We start from the raw sequence: 14,595 nt of genomic DNA, 5'->3' as shown, positions 1-14,595 counted from the left end.
CCCCCAATTCCCCAATAAAAATCTTTTTTAAAAAAATAAATAAATAAAAGTAAAATGTGGAATTAGTTGACAACCTTTGAAAAGAGACAAATAACTTAAAAGTCGAGACCTCCAGCTCGAGAGATTTGGCTGTCCGAGGTGGTGTATCCACAAGCAACACTGGGGATGCTGGACCCAGGGTACTTGGCAACAGGGCCCAGAGTCTGGTGCCCAAGCCTGGAACCGGCGCCCAGAGCGGGGATCCACAGCCCTGACCACCAGGTGGCAGGCTTGAACCACCAACCGATGGCTGAAGTTGGGCCCCACCCAGGACCCAGCCCACAGCGCAGCAGTTCTACAGTTACAGGGAGGGAAGGGTGTCGCAGGGCACTGCCCTGGTTTGAGGGTCTGGAGGAGGGGCTTCGCAGAGGAGGTATCACTTGAGCAAGGAACTAACAGCTAGAAAAGAAAGGTGGGCAGAAGTGGCGCCAAGGCCCTGAGGTCAGACCCTGGGGGGGTGGGGGGCTGGGCCATGCAGGACCTTGTGGGCAGTGGGGAGCCTGGATTTAATTTTATCCTGGGGTGGGGGGCACATAGGGAACTGAAGGACTTTTGTAAATTGAGGAGAGCTGGGTGTTGCAACCCCCAGCACCTGCTAAATGGGGAAACCAAGGCAGGGACCATCTAGTCCAGGGGTCGGCAAACTTTTGAGACTGAAGAGCCATTCCTGTCCCTCACAATTTAAAAATTATTCAAGAGCCATAAAACAAATGAAATCACCATTACGTGAATAATAGCCTTTAAAAATTTAATAAATGAAACTACGATAGTTTTATTTTCATTTTCAGTTTTACTTCAGAGCCACATGTACGTACCCAAAGAGCCGTATGTGGCTTGTGAGCCACAGTTTGCCGAGCCCTGATCTAATCCAAAGACAGGCTGGAACAGGAATCAGCTGCCCCAGATTTTCATCTCCAGAACCAGCTGATGCCCCCAGGCTCCTCAAATATTGTCATTAAAGTGCAAAGAAGAAAAATATGACACCTTGAATGCTAATTTACACTTTTTTCTTTTTTGTTAACATTTTATTGGGGAATTGGGGAAGGGGAACAGTGTTGGGGAATTGGGAAAGCGAACAGCCAAGTTGTCATTCAATCTTAGTTGTGGAGGGCACAGATGGCTCAGCTCCAAGTCCAGTTGCCATCCAGCCACGTGTTGGCAGCTCGCAGCCACTCAGCTCAAGGTGCCATGTTCAATCTTAGTTGTGGGTGGGCGTAACCCACCATCCCATGAGGGAGTTGAACCGGAAACCTTGTTGCATGCTCTAACCACTGAGCCACTCAGCCGGCCCCCTAGTTTACACTTTTCAACCACCAAAACCAAAAATCTTTTTGGTTTTTCCAAAACCAAATTTTTCTTTGAATCCTGAAATCTGGCACTTCTGAGCCATGGGGCAGGTCACTGCCTGGTTCTGGGCCTCAGTTTCCCCATGTGCAAAGTGGGGGTTGCCCACAGCAATGGGATTTGCGCCCTGGGTCTGTGTCCTCATCCCAGGAAGTCTGGCTGGAAGTTTCTGAATTCCTGGGTTCCAGGACAGAGGCGGGCCCAGCAGGTGTAGGTTGCAGAGGCACCAATTGTGCCAATGGGGACAGGGGCTCTGATGGTGGAGGTTCAGGCAGGGGCAAGCCCAGGCAGCGCCCCAGGGCAGGGCAGCTGGATTGCAGTCAGGCCCCCTTGCAGGCCTCTCCCTCTCCTCCATTCCCTGGGGACCCAACTTGGCCAGGCTGCTGTATCAGGTCACAGGTCACCCCACCCCCAGCCCGTTCCCGGAATGAGGACAGACCAGTTGTGTCAGAAGAGCAGGACAAAAGCCACACTTTGGGGGCCTCCAGACCACCCAGTTGCCGGCCTGGTGCCTCCTCCCAAATCCGAGGCTGGGAGGCTGTGGTAGTGGCAGCAGCAGCAGGCTGGGGAAACTGAGGCACAGGGGCCCGCACACTTGCTCTGGGTCTAAGCCCCCATTCTCTGCTTCCTATACATTTATTGAACACCTCCTGTTTGTCGGCACTGAAGAACCAAATCAGACTGGAAAGGCAGCCCAGGCCCAGCCCTATCTCATGCCCTGCCCACTGGGGGGTGGGGGGAACCTTTGAACAAACCTGCAGCCCCCATGGTGTGCACAAATGGTGGAAGGAACAACAGAAGACTGCAGTGGAGACTGTCTTCTTTTTCAGGTGTCCTTTTGGTCACCACCACCCCCACCTCAGCTCCCACTAATAAGGCCTGGTTTTGAGTTTCACCTCCTGGGAGCCTCCCCTCTCCTAACAAGCAGAGCAGGAAGCCCAGGAGGAGAGGTGCTGCTGGGCTGAGGAGGTGGGGAGGAGGTGGTGGGGCCTGACCCCTCCCTGCATCCCCCCAGAGGCTGTGTGACCTCAGGGCCTTCTGCCCCTCTCTGGGCCTCTTCAGCAAAGGAATGAAGATGCTAGACAGGCCCATCCAGTTTGCCAGAAAAGGGCATTTAAAAAAAAAAATCACTTTTCCTTTATCTCCCTGGGGTACAAGGGGCTCAGGAGACAGGTGGGTTGACCTCTGTCTTCTGACCTTTCCAGGTCCCCAAGGTCCATGGAGGTGGGACCAAGAGTTAGTGACCCATTTCTGGCATGGATGGAAAATGCCCCATGAAATGGGCCAGAAAGGTGCATGGGAACTGACTGGCTGCCACAGGAGGGGGTTGTTTTTCTGACTCCTAACCAGCCCTTGGGGGCTGAGCAGGAGGCAGGGACAGGCCCAGGCCAGCCAGATCACCCCTTGGTCTGGTTTCTTTGGGGCCACACTGGACTGAAAGGCAAAATGTGAACCAAGCCACAGTGGGAAGGCTCTGGGGGTCAGGGTGGGCTCTGAGGCCCTGGAGGCAGGACAAGTGAGAGTGGGGTCTGGTAACGGGCCCCAAGGTGGGTGTGACCCCAGTGTCAGAGCAGGGAAGCAGAGGAGCTTTCCAGGCAAAGAAGGGAGGGGAGGGGCATTCCAGGCAGCAGGAAGGGTATGTGAAAAGGCCCAGAGGCAGAGGTAGGTTCAGGCTGGCCTCCTTAGTGAACCAAAATGAAATCAGCAAGGAGAGGGAAGGGGCCAGGCCACATTCCCTGGGGGCTTGAGTCAGACAACCCAGGAGTGACCAGGGTATCAGAACCCAGGATGGCAGGAGGCCTAGGCTAGGGTACTGGGGACCAAGAGAGTGACACTGTGGGGGAGGGGGCTGCTTCTCAGATATGGTTTAGCCAGGGTTCCCCCATTGGGAACTGCTGACACCAGACGGTCATTCTCTATGGGGGGCTGTCCTGGACACTGGGGTATTGAGCAGCATCCCTGGCCCCACACCCTCAATTCAACGAGCGCCCCCAGTGTGACCACCACAGATGTCCCCAGACATTGCCCAGTGTTCCCTGGGAGCACAGTCCCCACTGGAGGACCCCTGGATAAGCCCCTGTGCCTTCTGCCACCTGGACCCCAACAGGGTGGGGCGACACCCAAGAAACCACCACCAGAGACGTTTTCTGTTAAAAGTCAGAAGTGTTTTTTGTCTTGTTTTAATATCTCATCAGCTTTACAGGGTTACAATTGTCTTAAATATTTCTGAAGTTTAAATACAATCTGCATAATAATGTTATAAAATGTAAACTTTCAGTGTTCTTTTAAATTTCAAAATCACACCCCTTTTTGTTGGTTTTTTTTTTCGGTCTTTAAAAAAATTTTTCCCCTTTTAATACCTGAATATTCTGCAAAACTTAGATCCTTACAGGCCGCCCCACCAGCCAGGGTGACAGGTGAGGCCTAACCAGGGTGACAGGCAAGGCCCAGCCAGAGGTAGAGTAGTTTGTTTATACCATTTTTTTAAAGTTTTTTTTTCCCCCTTTAACCTGAGTTCAGGCGCAGTCCCCACGCCATCGGACAAACCCCAGAGAAACTGAAATTTCACATGTCAGGAATGAAAGGCTGAATTTGTGTTTGCCAAGAAAAAAATGAAAAAGCAAAATTTAGGGGAAAAAAAGGGTAGAAGTGAGCAAAAATGATAAAAGCGAGAAAAGTGACCGGCTGAATGCACAAGTACTAAAAACTAACCCAGCCACCCCAATGCCCCACCCAACCCGCCCACCACTGAACAGCTGGACAGCCTTGCAGCCAGTTTAGGGGTCACAAGGAAGACTCCAGAAGCAGCCCATCCACAAACATCTCCAGAGTAGGGGAACCCTTGAGCCCCTCTTGACCCTGAGTTTGGGAGTCCCTGTCCTTGCCCTGTGGCTAAGCTCCACTCATTCCAGAACAAACAGTGCACAAGCCTTTGACTGAGGGCTACTCTGTCCCCAGAACCCCCACTGACAGGCGGTGGCCCTGAGCTGGGAAAGGCAGGGGGTGAATGGGGCCCAGAAGCAGAGGCCGCAGCTCCTGCCCAGCCCGGAGGACCCCCTCTCGTTTACACCCCTGGGAACTCCCTCAGCCCCACCTGCCCCCTACAATCATCACCTTCAACAGCAGGCATGCCCTGAGTTAGATCTGGGGGCCGTGACGCCCACACAACACTAAGCCCAGTTCCCCAACACACACAGACATGCGACACAAACACGACCAGAGAGAGCACACAGGCAAGCTCTCGGGTGGGGCACACGCTGCGAGTGGGAGGGGACAGGTCCTGGAAACTGCTGAAGCCCTGAGCCAGCTGGAGGGGGCAGGGTTTTGGCATCAAGAGTTAGACCTGAGGTAGAAACGGGCAACAGACACCCCACCCTCCACGCGCACAGGGTTCCAGGGGGTCAGGTCGAGGAGAAGGGAGAAGCGGCTCAGGCTCTCCACAGGGACAGATTGTGTCTAGGGACAAAAGGATCCCCCTCTCCCGCAGTGATTGTGCTGCTGCAGCGAGAATTGGGGAGAGAGCCTTCCGGAAGGAAAAACAGAGAGGAAACCCCAGATGCCCCCAGCCACCCATTTCTGGAAGTGGGGAGTGTTAATGACCCTGAGATATACCAAAGAAAGGGGTCTGCTCAAAGACACACCACAGCCCCACACCCAAGTAATCCCAGACTGGGAGGCTCAGGACGCTCCTACCTAGGTGTCCAAGGCAACAAGATGACTTAGGGCAGGGGGGCTGCCCCTCTCGGCCTTATTAGGCCAGGCTCCCTGGGTCCAATTTATAGGTTCCAGACTAGCCCTGGGGACAGTGAGTTAATGGCCCCCCGCCCCAGAGAAATTAAAACTCAGTGCATGAAAAGGAAAGACCGCTAAAGTGTAGGAGGCATAGTCCCAACTCCACCTGTTCCTGCAAGGGCAGGGCAGAGAAGTCCCCAAACCCCACCGAGGCCTTAAAACAGATAGTGGTACTGCCTCATGGTGAAGACTATCACCAGCCCTTGAAATATATCCCCCCTTCTAGCTGACCCACTGACGCCCACCTTTTAACCCAGAGGTGACATGGAGAAAACAGTATAGCCTACTTCTGGGCCTCTACTTAGTTCCTTTAGGAGGAGCTGTGGCCCCATGTGAAGGAGACAAAAAGGGGTGGGGTGTTCAGGATGCCGTGGCCCCAAAAACCTCACCCTGAGCTAAGCCCGGCTCACCCCTAGTCCCCAATATTGATAATTCTTCAAAAGTAGCCCTTTTTTTAGGCATGAGAGAGTCCCCAAGCTATAGTCATCCCTGAGACAGGAGCCTGGGGGCTGTGATAGGTGAGCCCCCTCCCACGCCCAGGCCCTTTTTTCGGCATTTTCTCCTTTCTAGTTAAGACTTCCAGGACCCTGACAGAGAGCACAGCACAGCAAGGAAAAGCATCGTGCGTCAGGGTCTGCCATTCAGCATTCATGTCCCCACGACGGCCCTCCAGCATGCACCCCAGCCAGGCACACAGCACCTGAGTTCATCACCTTTTCTGGCTCTAGCCCAGGGATCCAGTGTCCTACACTGGCCGGCTGCCCATCGCACCACAGGAAATGCACACATGAACCCAAATCAGTCATGGGAAAAAATTAAAAGGGTATTACTTTTTTTTTTTTTTTTTGCTTTTTCAAGTCCAGTTTCCCTGAATGAACACAAATATATATCTATATCTATATATCTATATCTATATATAGATATATAGATATAGATATATCCTTTTTCTAAGGTTTGATTCCTCCCCAAGAATAAAATAGCATATTTACAAAACAAAACCCCCGAAACCTCTTAAAAACCCTATAGAGCTTGAATATCACTATTTCTTTTAAAAAAAAAAAGTTCCCAAAAGCAACAAGAAAAAAATTCAACTGATTTTGGCTCAGGGGTTTCATTCAACACAAGGAGCTGGGTGTGGTGAGTATGTTAATATGTTAAAAAAAAAAAAAAAAAGACAAAAATGAAAACACACAGTGCAGGGATGTATGAGGTAAACAGATTCTGGCCTTACATTGCAAATGGTCCAAACCAGACACCAGACACACCAGTCCAAGTTGGCGCGCCTGGGCTGCAGGAAAGCCCTGGGAAGTATTTGCCGCTTTCTCTTTCCAGATTTCCTTTGCTGTTCTCACAATTCATCTCTCTGAATGTCTGAAACCTGAGTAATTCAAGTGTTCCTTGGTTTTCCCCTGTTTTATTAAATTTTCTATATATATGTATATATATATATTTTTTCTTTTTGGCGTTAGCTGTGGCTCCTTTGTGGATATCTCCCCTTCCCACCGTATCTTCCACCACCCTGGCCCCTGCTTGGCCCACCTCTAGACCTCCTGCCCAGTCTGACAGGATCCTGGGGTTAAGGGTGGTGGGTGAGGAGTGGTGCGGTTAAGGCAATGAGTTATTTGAGGTAGAAGACGTGGGGGGTGCGGACAACCCCACTGGCCCCGCCTGGCTGCCAGTGCTGCTGCTGGTCCCACTGTTTCCTCCCCGGCTGCTGCCACCGCCGCTTTTGCTGGGAGCCGAGAGTGGTGTGGGGGCTGGTGGCTGAGCAAACAGCACTCCTAATGTAAAGACAGGAGGAAAGACATGTCATGGAAAGTTGCAAAAGGTTATGTGGCAGGTACAAGAGCTCCCTGAGCACTGATGCCCTGCAAAGCCACCCAGGGACCCGCTAGGTGTCCTCATCTTAGCCTCTGCTTCCCACGGGGTCTTCGCAGAGCAACCCAGCTGTTCTGTGTCCCCAGAGCCACCTGGTGGCCCAAACGAGTAAGCAGCCTGACTACATTTTTTTTTACATAGTTTGTACAGCTGACCCTTGAACAAAGACCCTCGCCCCGCACTATTGAAAAATCAAATATAACTTTTGACTCCCCAAAAATGTAACTACTAATAGCCTACTGTTGATCAGAAGCCTTACCAATAACAGAGTTGAATAACACATACTTTGCATGTTATATTATACACTGTATTTTTTCTAATAAAGTAAGGTAGAGAAAAGTAAACGTTAAGAAAAATCATAAGGAAAAAATATACATTTACAGTATTTATTGAAAAAATGCACATATAGGGCCAGCAGAGTGGCTCAGTTGGTTAAGAGTGTGAGCTCTGAGCAACAGGGTTGCCGGTTCGATTTACACATGGGCCAGTGAGCTGCACCTGAGCTGTGCTGCCGCTGAGCTGCTAACAGGTGGCAGGATGGCTCAGCTGGTGAGAGCATGTGCTCCTAACAACAAGGTTGCCGGTTCGACTCTGCATAGGATGGTGGGATATGCCCACTTGCAACTAAGATTGAACATGGCACCTTGAGCTGATCGGCTGCGAGCTGATAATGGGAGGTCAGATGGTGACTGGACTTGGGAGCTGAGCTAGCTGCACCCTCCACAACTAAGATCGAAGGACAACAACTTGGCTGTTCCCCTTCCCCAATTCCCCAATAAAATCTTTAAGGAAAAAAAAAAAGCACCTATAAGTGGACCCGTGCAGTTCAAACTTAGCAGTTCAAACCTGTGTTGTCCAAGGGTCAACTGTATTTTAAGCACTTACTATGTGCTGAGCACTGTGCTAAGTCCTTTCTATGTACTTAGTGCATGCTAAGTCCTTGCTACGTGCTGAGTCACCAAGTCCTTTCTACATCCTGACCGCTGTGCTAAGCACACTATATAGATTACCTACTCAAGTCTCCAAAGGGAAGAGCTCTCCTTGTCCTCATGGCAGAGCTCATGTGGCCAGACCTGGAGACACCTGCGCTAACCTGGGGAGAGCAGCAGTCAAGGTGCTACCTGTGTACATGATCCCGTTAATCTCCACCGACATGCTAATACTGTTGCTGCCATTGGTGCTGGTCAAGCTTGCAGCTGAGTCCTGGCGGCTCTCGGTGGCTGTAGGAAAAAGAAAAGTGACCATTTGGAATCACAAACCCATCTGAACAACAATTTGTTTCATGTCTGTCACCCCCACTAGACTCTAAGCTTCACAAAGCTGTGGATTCTATCTTCCACACCGGATGTACTCAATAAATATTCATCAAATAAGAATGTATTTGTCGGGCCAGCCGAGTGGCGCGATGGTTAAGAGCTGGGACGCCAGAGGTCCCCGGTTCGGATCCCACATATGAGGGCCAGTGACACTGCCCTCCACAGCTAAGATGCTGAACAACAGCTCAACCTGGAGCTGGGCTGCCATGAGTCCGCCGGCGATGGCGTAGGCTGCAGTCCCCTGCTGCAGTGAGTTGCCATGGGCTACCGTGTGTAACCAGCAGCCAGCATGAGCAGCCGTCCAGAAGCCAGCGACTGATCTGCCTCGCCCGGGAAGAGCGCAATGATGGTGCCAACTTGGGCCAGTGAAGCAACGTCCTCCACAACTAGACTGAAGAACAAAAGGACAGCAACTTGTCTGTTCCCCTTCCCCCAATTCCCCAGCGCTGTTCCCATCCCCCCAATTCCCCAATAAAAATCTTAAAAAAAAAAAAGAATGTATTTGTCCAAAATGTGCTTTTTCGTGATTGTAAGTCCTAAGCAATGCTGCATACCCAAATCATCTCATTCTTTTGAACAGCCAGTCTCTCTGACATGACTCATTCACTCCCCACTGATGGACACACACTTCGTTTCAAGGCTTCACTGTTAGGACATCACACAAATGACTGCAACGGACAGCCTTGTCTATACAGGTAGACAAGGTATCACCCACTTTTTGAAAGCTCGCATTACACCACTTCATTGTTATGAAAGACCTACATTCATACCTGTTTTCACTAACCAAAAGAAAGCCAAAGAGGATTTTTATCTTTACACAAAAAGGTGAAAAGCGAAAATAGGGTTCGGCATTTGTTTTGTATGAGCCATTACAGAGGTAGCGGCACCCCAAGAGTAGCCCAATGAGCTAACTTCCCCAGAACCACACTCACTCCTCAGCATGAAGTGCCATTGCCCTCAAGTGTGTCTGGGGGCATCTGGCTTTGTCTCCATTTGTTCTGTGCATCTGTTAGCAAGTTGTCCCAAGGGAACTGCTTCCTCACTTTACACTATTCCAGCTTATGAAAGATTTCAAGAAACACCCTACTTTCGGACAGTGGGGGACACCTGTATGGGTTTCCTCAAGCATCTGCATTAGCCTGCTGCAGGTACCAAGTAGGTCACTGAGTCACATTTTCTATCTTTAAAAGACATTGCTTGGCCGGCCAAGTGGCGCATTGGTTAAGAACTGGCTTGGGATGCCAGAGGACCCCGGTTCGGACCCCACATATGAGGGCCAGTGACACTGCCCTCTGCAGCTAAGATGGTGAACGGCAGGTCGACCTGGGGCTGGGCTGCTGTGGGTTGCCGGCGACAGCGTAGGCTGCAGTCCCCTGCTGCAGTGAGCTGCCATAAACTACCGCGTGTAGCTAGCAGCCAGCGTGAGCAGCCAGCAGCCGTGGTGAGCGGCCGTCCAGAGGCTAGCAAGCAACTGATCCGCCTCGCCCGGGAAGAGTGCAATGATGGTGCCATCTTGGGCCAGTGAAGCAACATCCTACACAACTAGACTGAAGAACAACACAACAGCAACTTGTCTGTTCCCCTTCCCCCGATTCCCCAGTGCTATTCCCCTCCCCCAATTCCCCAATAAAATCTTTTTAAAAACCCACAAAAATACACTGCTAAGTTGTCACCTATTTACAGTCCCATCTGCAGGACTGAGGGTGCCCACTTCCCCACATCCTGACCAACACTTGATATTATCAAACTCTGATGGGTGAAAAATGGCATCTCTTTGTTAACGTGCAGATCCCCAATGAGATGGAGCTGAACAGCTTTTCATAGGAATTTACTAGTCACAGCTGCCCATTTCCTCTATTGGTTTGCTTGCTCTTTTTTCCTGTTGATTTGTAGGCACCCTTTACATAGGGTAGCTCTGAGACCCTTATTTTGTTACACACGCAGGAAGCATGGAGGGCCTGGGCATCGGGGTGATACCTTGGCTGTTGATACGAATGTTCATGGGCAGCTGGGCTGTCATGGCCAGGAAGTTCTGCTGTAGCGCTCGCTGCATGAGCCGCTGCTGCTCATCTGCCACCAGGGCCATCTTCTTCTCCGGAGGCTCCCCAGACTCCAGCTTTTCCCGAAGCTGTTCCAGGGCGGCTGCCTGTGCCGCCACAGCTGCCTGGGCTGCTGCTGCTTGCACTGCTACAGCTTGGGCTGCCACCACAGGGTGGCCCGCCAGTGACACTGGCAGGCGACCGGGGACTGTGATGGGGATGGCCGAGTCCTCCTCTAGACAGGAGAGAAGAGAAGTTGGTGGCCAGAAAGAAACTGATGTGGCCAGGCCTGGTCTTCCTCCCATGCAGAAATGTGCACCCTTTTGAATGCCTCCACTGATGGGGTACTCAATTCCTATCCAGGGAAGTGGATAGGTTTTTGAATAAACACAAGGGCTTTTTATGAAACCCTTTCCAAAGCAGGCTGATAGTAGATACATCAGGAGGGTAATACTGGTGATAACAATACTCATTATAATGCTATCAAAGCAGTACTTAGCATCAGTACTACATAGATACTATAACAGCACATAATACATTATATACTAGTCTTAATACAAGGGCTTGCCACAGGTTTTGTCTAAAGCACATAACATGAATTGTCTCAAAGGGCCATTTCAACTACCCCAAGCCTTCTCTTATCCCCATTTTCCAGATGAGGAAACTGAGGCTTAGAGAGGATGGATAACTTTCCCAAGGCCATAAAGCTAGAGAGAGGCTGAGCTGGGATTCAAACCCATGCACCACAACTCCAGAACGAGCTCCTAACTATTCCCTTCTTCTGTGGTTAAAATGAAAGTTCCCATTGTTCCCATCCACTGGTCCCACTGGGATCCACTGTCTCATCTCCTGACTCTATCTCCTGTGTCTATCCCTGGTCACCAGGTACTGCCCCTATGTACTGGGTGCCCACTCCAACATTTGCTAGGTCCTCTGCCTCAGAGTTTTAGCAGCATTTTCTCCTTTGCCTCCCTCTTCTGGTCTCACTGAAATGCCACCTCCTCAGGAGACTCCTCGGACCTATCATCCCTCAACCAGCTTTCCCTCACTGTAGACTGCTGCTTGCTTCCTGGCTCTCTTGTGATTCCCCTGGGGTCAGAACCCCTTTATCTTATCTGCCACCATCTTCTGTAGCTCCAGCATGGAGCCTGGCCCATGGTGGATGCTTAACATCCATTAATGGGTATTACTGGAACTCCTCAAATCCAGAAGGGTAAACTGAAGCCCACAGAATACTGAAAGCACTAACATTAGTCTTATACCTGATCAGTCCTAACTTTTCAGGGCCCTGTAGGGATCAGCTTGGGTCCATGGGCCAGCCCCAGGAAGTAGGGAGTCACAGTCCATGTGGCAGAGGAGAAACGGGAACTCAGATAGGTGAACTAGCTTGCTAATGGCCATGCTGCCACAGGTGCTGTTGGTACTCTGTGTTAGGAAGGATTCAGAGGCTCAGTGGGAGAGAAGACTGGGATTGACTGATGATGTCTGCCATGGGTGGGAACTAGGAATCAGGGGCTGTCTGTCAGGTATCTGAAAAACTAGGCCTGTTGCATGCTGGGCATTTTACACACTGAAGGCTCCCCAACAACTCTACAAAAAGGGGGTAATTTTCTCCACTGTGCCACCCAGAGGAACCTAGCAATAACTTCAGGGATGGTTAAAGGGTCAATTTGATAGACTCACACTACACTCTTAATGGTGTCTGCTGGGACAGCATGTCATCCTCATAAGGAGAGCATGCCGTCCTCATATGAAGAATTCTAAAGCTCAAAGGGAAAAGAATACAGTGACCAACAGCAATGTCTGTCATGGGCAAGGGACTGGGAAAAGTTATGGTGATGAATAGTATCAGCCACAGGCAGAAGACTGGGCCAATGCTGCAATAAATGATTAGCAATGCCTACTGTAGGACTAGTACAGTGCTCAGTTAATAATAGCTGCCTCGGTGTGGACTGGGAAAACAGTGATTAATTAGTAATGTCTGCTGTGGGCACAGGATGGAAAAATTATGCTTGACTTGTAATGTCTGCCTTGGCATACAACTGGAGAAAAAAACTATTGATTGGAGATGTCTGCCCTGGGCACAGAATTAGAAAATGGGTTGACTAGCAATGTCTGCCTACTTTGGGCTTGGGGTTGGAAAAATGGTGGTTGATTAGTCATGTCTGCATAGGCACACAACTGAAATATTTGACACCCTCTTCCATGCCAACTTTAGGGTTTGTCATCCTGGTTACCCAGAGAGGAACAGGTATCTGTCCCCAAAGCCATACGGCCTGAGTCGAGATCAAGTCCCTCACCTTTCTTGATCTTGGGGGCTGGGGTGATGGAGCTGCCATTGGTGCTGGCGGCCAGGCTCAGGGAGGACACAGGCAGCTTGGGTGAGGAGAGCATGCCGTGGGCCCCGCCTGGTGAGTAGGCAAAGAGGGAGCCCCCGAAGCTCTGGCGCCGGCCCTCCCGCCGGTTGCTGTCGATGGCTGCCTGGAGCTCATTGGGGTTGCTGAGGCCGCGCTTCTCACACTCGTAGGGGTACAGGTACTTCATGTACCTGCAGGCAGGGGTGAGGAGACAAGATGGCACCTGGGATGCCTCCCATGCTTCCTCACTGCCCTTGCATAAAGCAAACCCTGCTGTGGTACCACTTCCTCAACCCCATCACTTATCACCACCTGACAATCACTCAGCAGTCCCCAGAGCCAAGGCCTTTGCTTATGAGTTTCCCTCTGTCTCATGGCTTGTCCCCGTGACTACCTCCCACTAATCTTTCAATACACAAACACATCACCTCAGAGCTGGAACCTTCCTTAAAGCCCCACCCTGAGGTTCTCAGGACTCAGACTCTTCACGTGGCCCAGTGCCTCTGTGGTCCTTCCTGCCCCGGACCCTTTGTACTTGCGGCACTCACTGGGTCCGCAGGGTGAAGGCAGCACTGGTGATAGACGTGGGCAGGTTGAGGCCCTTGGTGATCTCACGCCACAGCTTCTTGTTGATGACCTCCACCAGGCCGCCCTTCTCTGTCACCAGCACATACAGCATGAACAGGTCAAGCACCTGCTTGGCCATGATGGGGATCCGGTTTACGGGTGTCCCTGTGGGGGAGGGGTGAGAGCAGGTGAGGGGGTTGCTGTCGCTGGGGCCGGAGCCCCACACATAGCATATGCCAAGTCTGGTTAACATACCAGCCCAGAGCAGGGTCCTTCCCGGCTGTGTACATCAGAGAGGGTCATTCTCTGTGGGGGGCTCAAGTAGCATTCCTGGTCCCACCCACTTGATGCCAGGAGTGCCCCCAGTCCTAACAACCACATATCTCAGACATCACCCACTGTCCCCTGGGGGCAGGATCACCCCTGATGAGATCCCCTGCTGCAGACAGTACTGAGGAGACAGCTCTGCCTCAGTTTCTCCATCAGTGATCTGGCTCACTGCTGATCTCACCTGGGGGAAGGTGGAAGGTATAGAGAGGGAGATGTTGGGGGCCAACCCAGGGGGATGGGCATGAAAAACTCAGCCTTTGTTATTTCTACTCCCATCAACAGCTTCTAAAACAACTACCGTATTTGCCGGCGTATAAGACGACTGGGCGTATAAGACGACCCCCTAACATTTCCACTCAAAATACAGAGTTTGTTATATACTCGCCGTATAAGACTACCCCCTCTTCCGCACACCTTCCACACACCAAATAAAAGGTAAAACAATATCAGATTTGATTTGGCCCACTGAAGTGCAAACAAGTGTATTGTATTTCGTGTCACCACATAACCGTTTTGGCCATGTTGAGCCACCATGTCTGCTACATGTTTTTCGAGTTCTGGCCAGTGTGGGGTGCCTCTTCTTAATGCACACTTACCCCTTGGCATACTCTTTAATGCTTTCTCATTTGATTTCCAGTCCCGAACCATCTTTTCTGTTACTCCATATTGTCTTGCAGCAGCACAATTATTATTTTCCTTAGCAAAGTTTATAACTTTCAGTTTAAAATTTGCATCATACTTCTTTCTTTTGGCTGGTGCCATGATAGGGATGATAGGGGTTTGACTGGTCGACATTTTCTATGCTGTACTGTACAATGGTGCAGTATTGTGGTTGGCTGTTGGCTGTATACAAAGCCTGATTTGATTGGTCCCTGCTCCCTGTTTGCCCGCCCTGTCACTATAGCAGTCTGGTCCACCCTTGCATCAGCATCT

General features: G+C 50.9%; 1 protein-coding gene across 8 annotated transcripts in view; it reads right to left on the bottom strand.

Annotated features, from left to right (window-relative positions):
- Positions 1-3,547: 3,547 nt before the first annotated feature.
- The window catches only part of ARID3A (AT-rich interaction domain 3A), a 38,192-nt gene continuing 27,144 nt past the window's right edge, over positions 3,548-14,595 (bottom strand). For all 8 annotated transcript variants that reach the window (XM_019657478.1, XM_019657480.1, XM_019657479.1 and 5 more), the window contains 5 exons: positions 13,314-13,497; positions 12,709-12,956; positions 10,347-10,643; positions 8,175-8,273; positions 3,548-6,956 (listed from right to left, as the gene is read on the bottom strand). In XM_019657478.1, coding sequence (XP_019513023.1) covers positions 6,781-6,956; positions 8,175-8,273; positions 10,347-10,643; positions 12,709-12,956; positions 13,314-13,497 — 1,004 coding nt within the window. In that variant the 3' untranslated portion in view covers positions 3,548-6,780. The remainder of the gene's footprint in view (positions 6,957-8,174; positions 8,274-10,346; positions 10,644-12,708; positions 12,957-13,313; positions 13,498-14,595) is intronic.

The sequence above is a fragment of the Hipposideros armiger genome, unplaced genomic scaffold, assembly GCF_001890085.2.
Source record: "Hipposideros armiger isolate ML-2016 unplaced genomic scaffold, ASM189008v1 scaffold_275, whole genome shotgun sequence".
Classification (NCBI taxonomy): domain Eukaryota; kingdom Metazoa; phylum Chordata; class Mammalia; order Chiroptera; family Hipposideridae; genus Hipposideros; species Hipposideros armiger.
The sequence above is the reverse complement of the archived record's forward strand: the minus strand, read 5'-3'. Positions and strand labels throughout refer to the sequence as shown.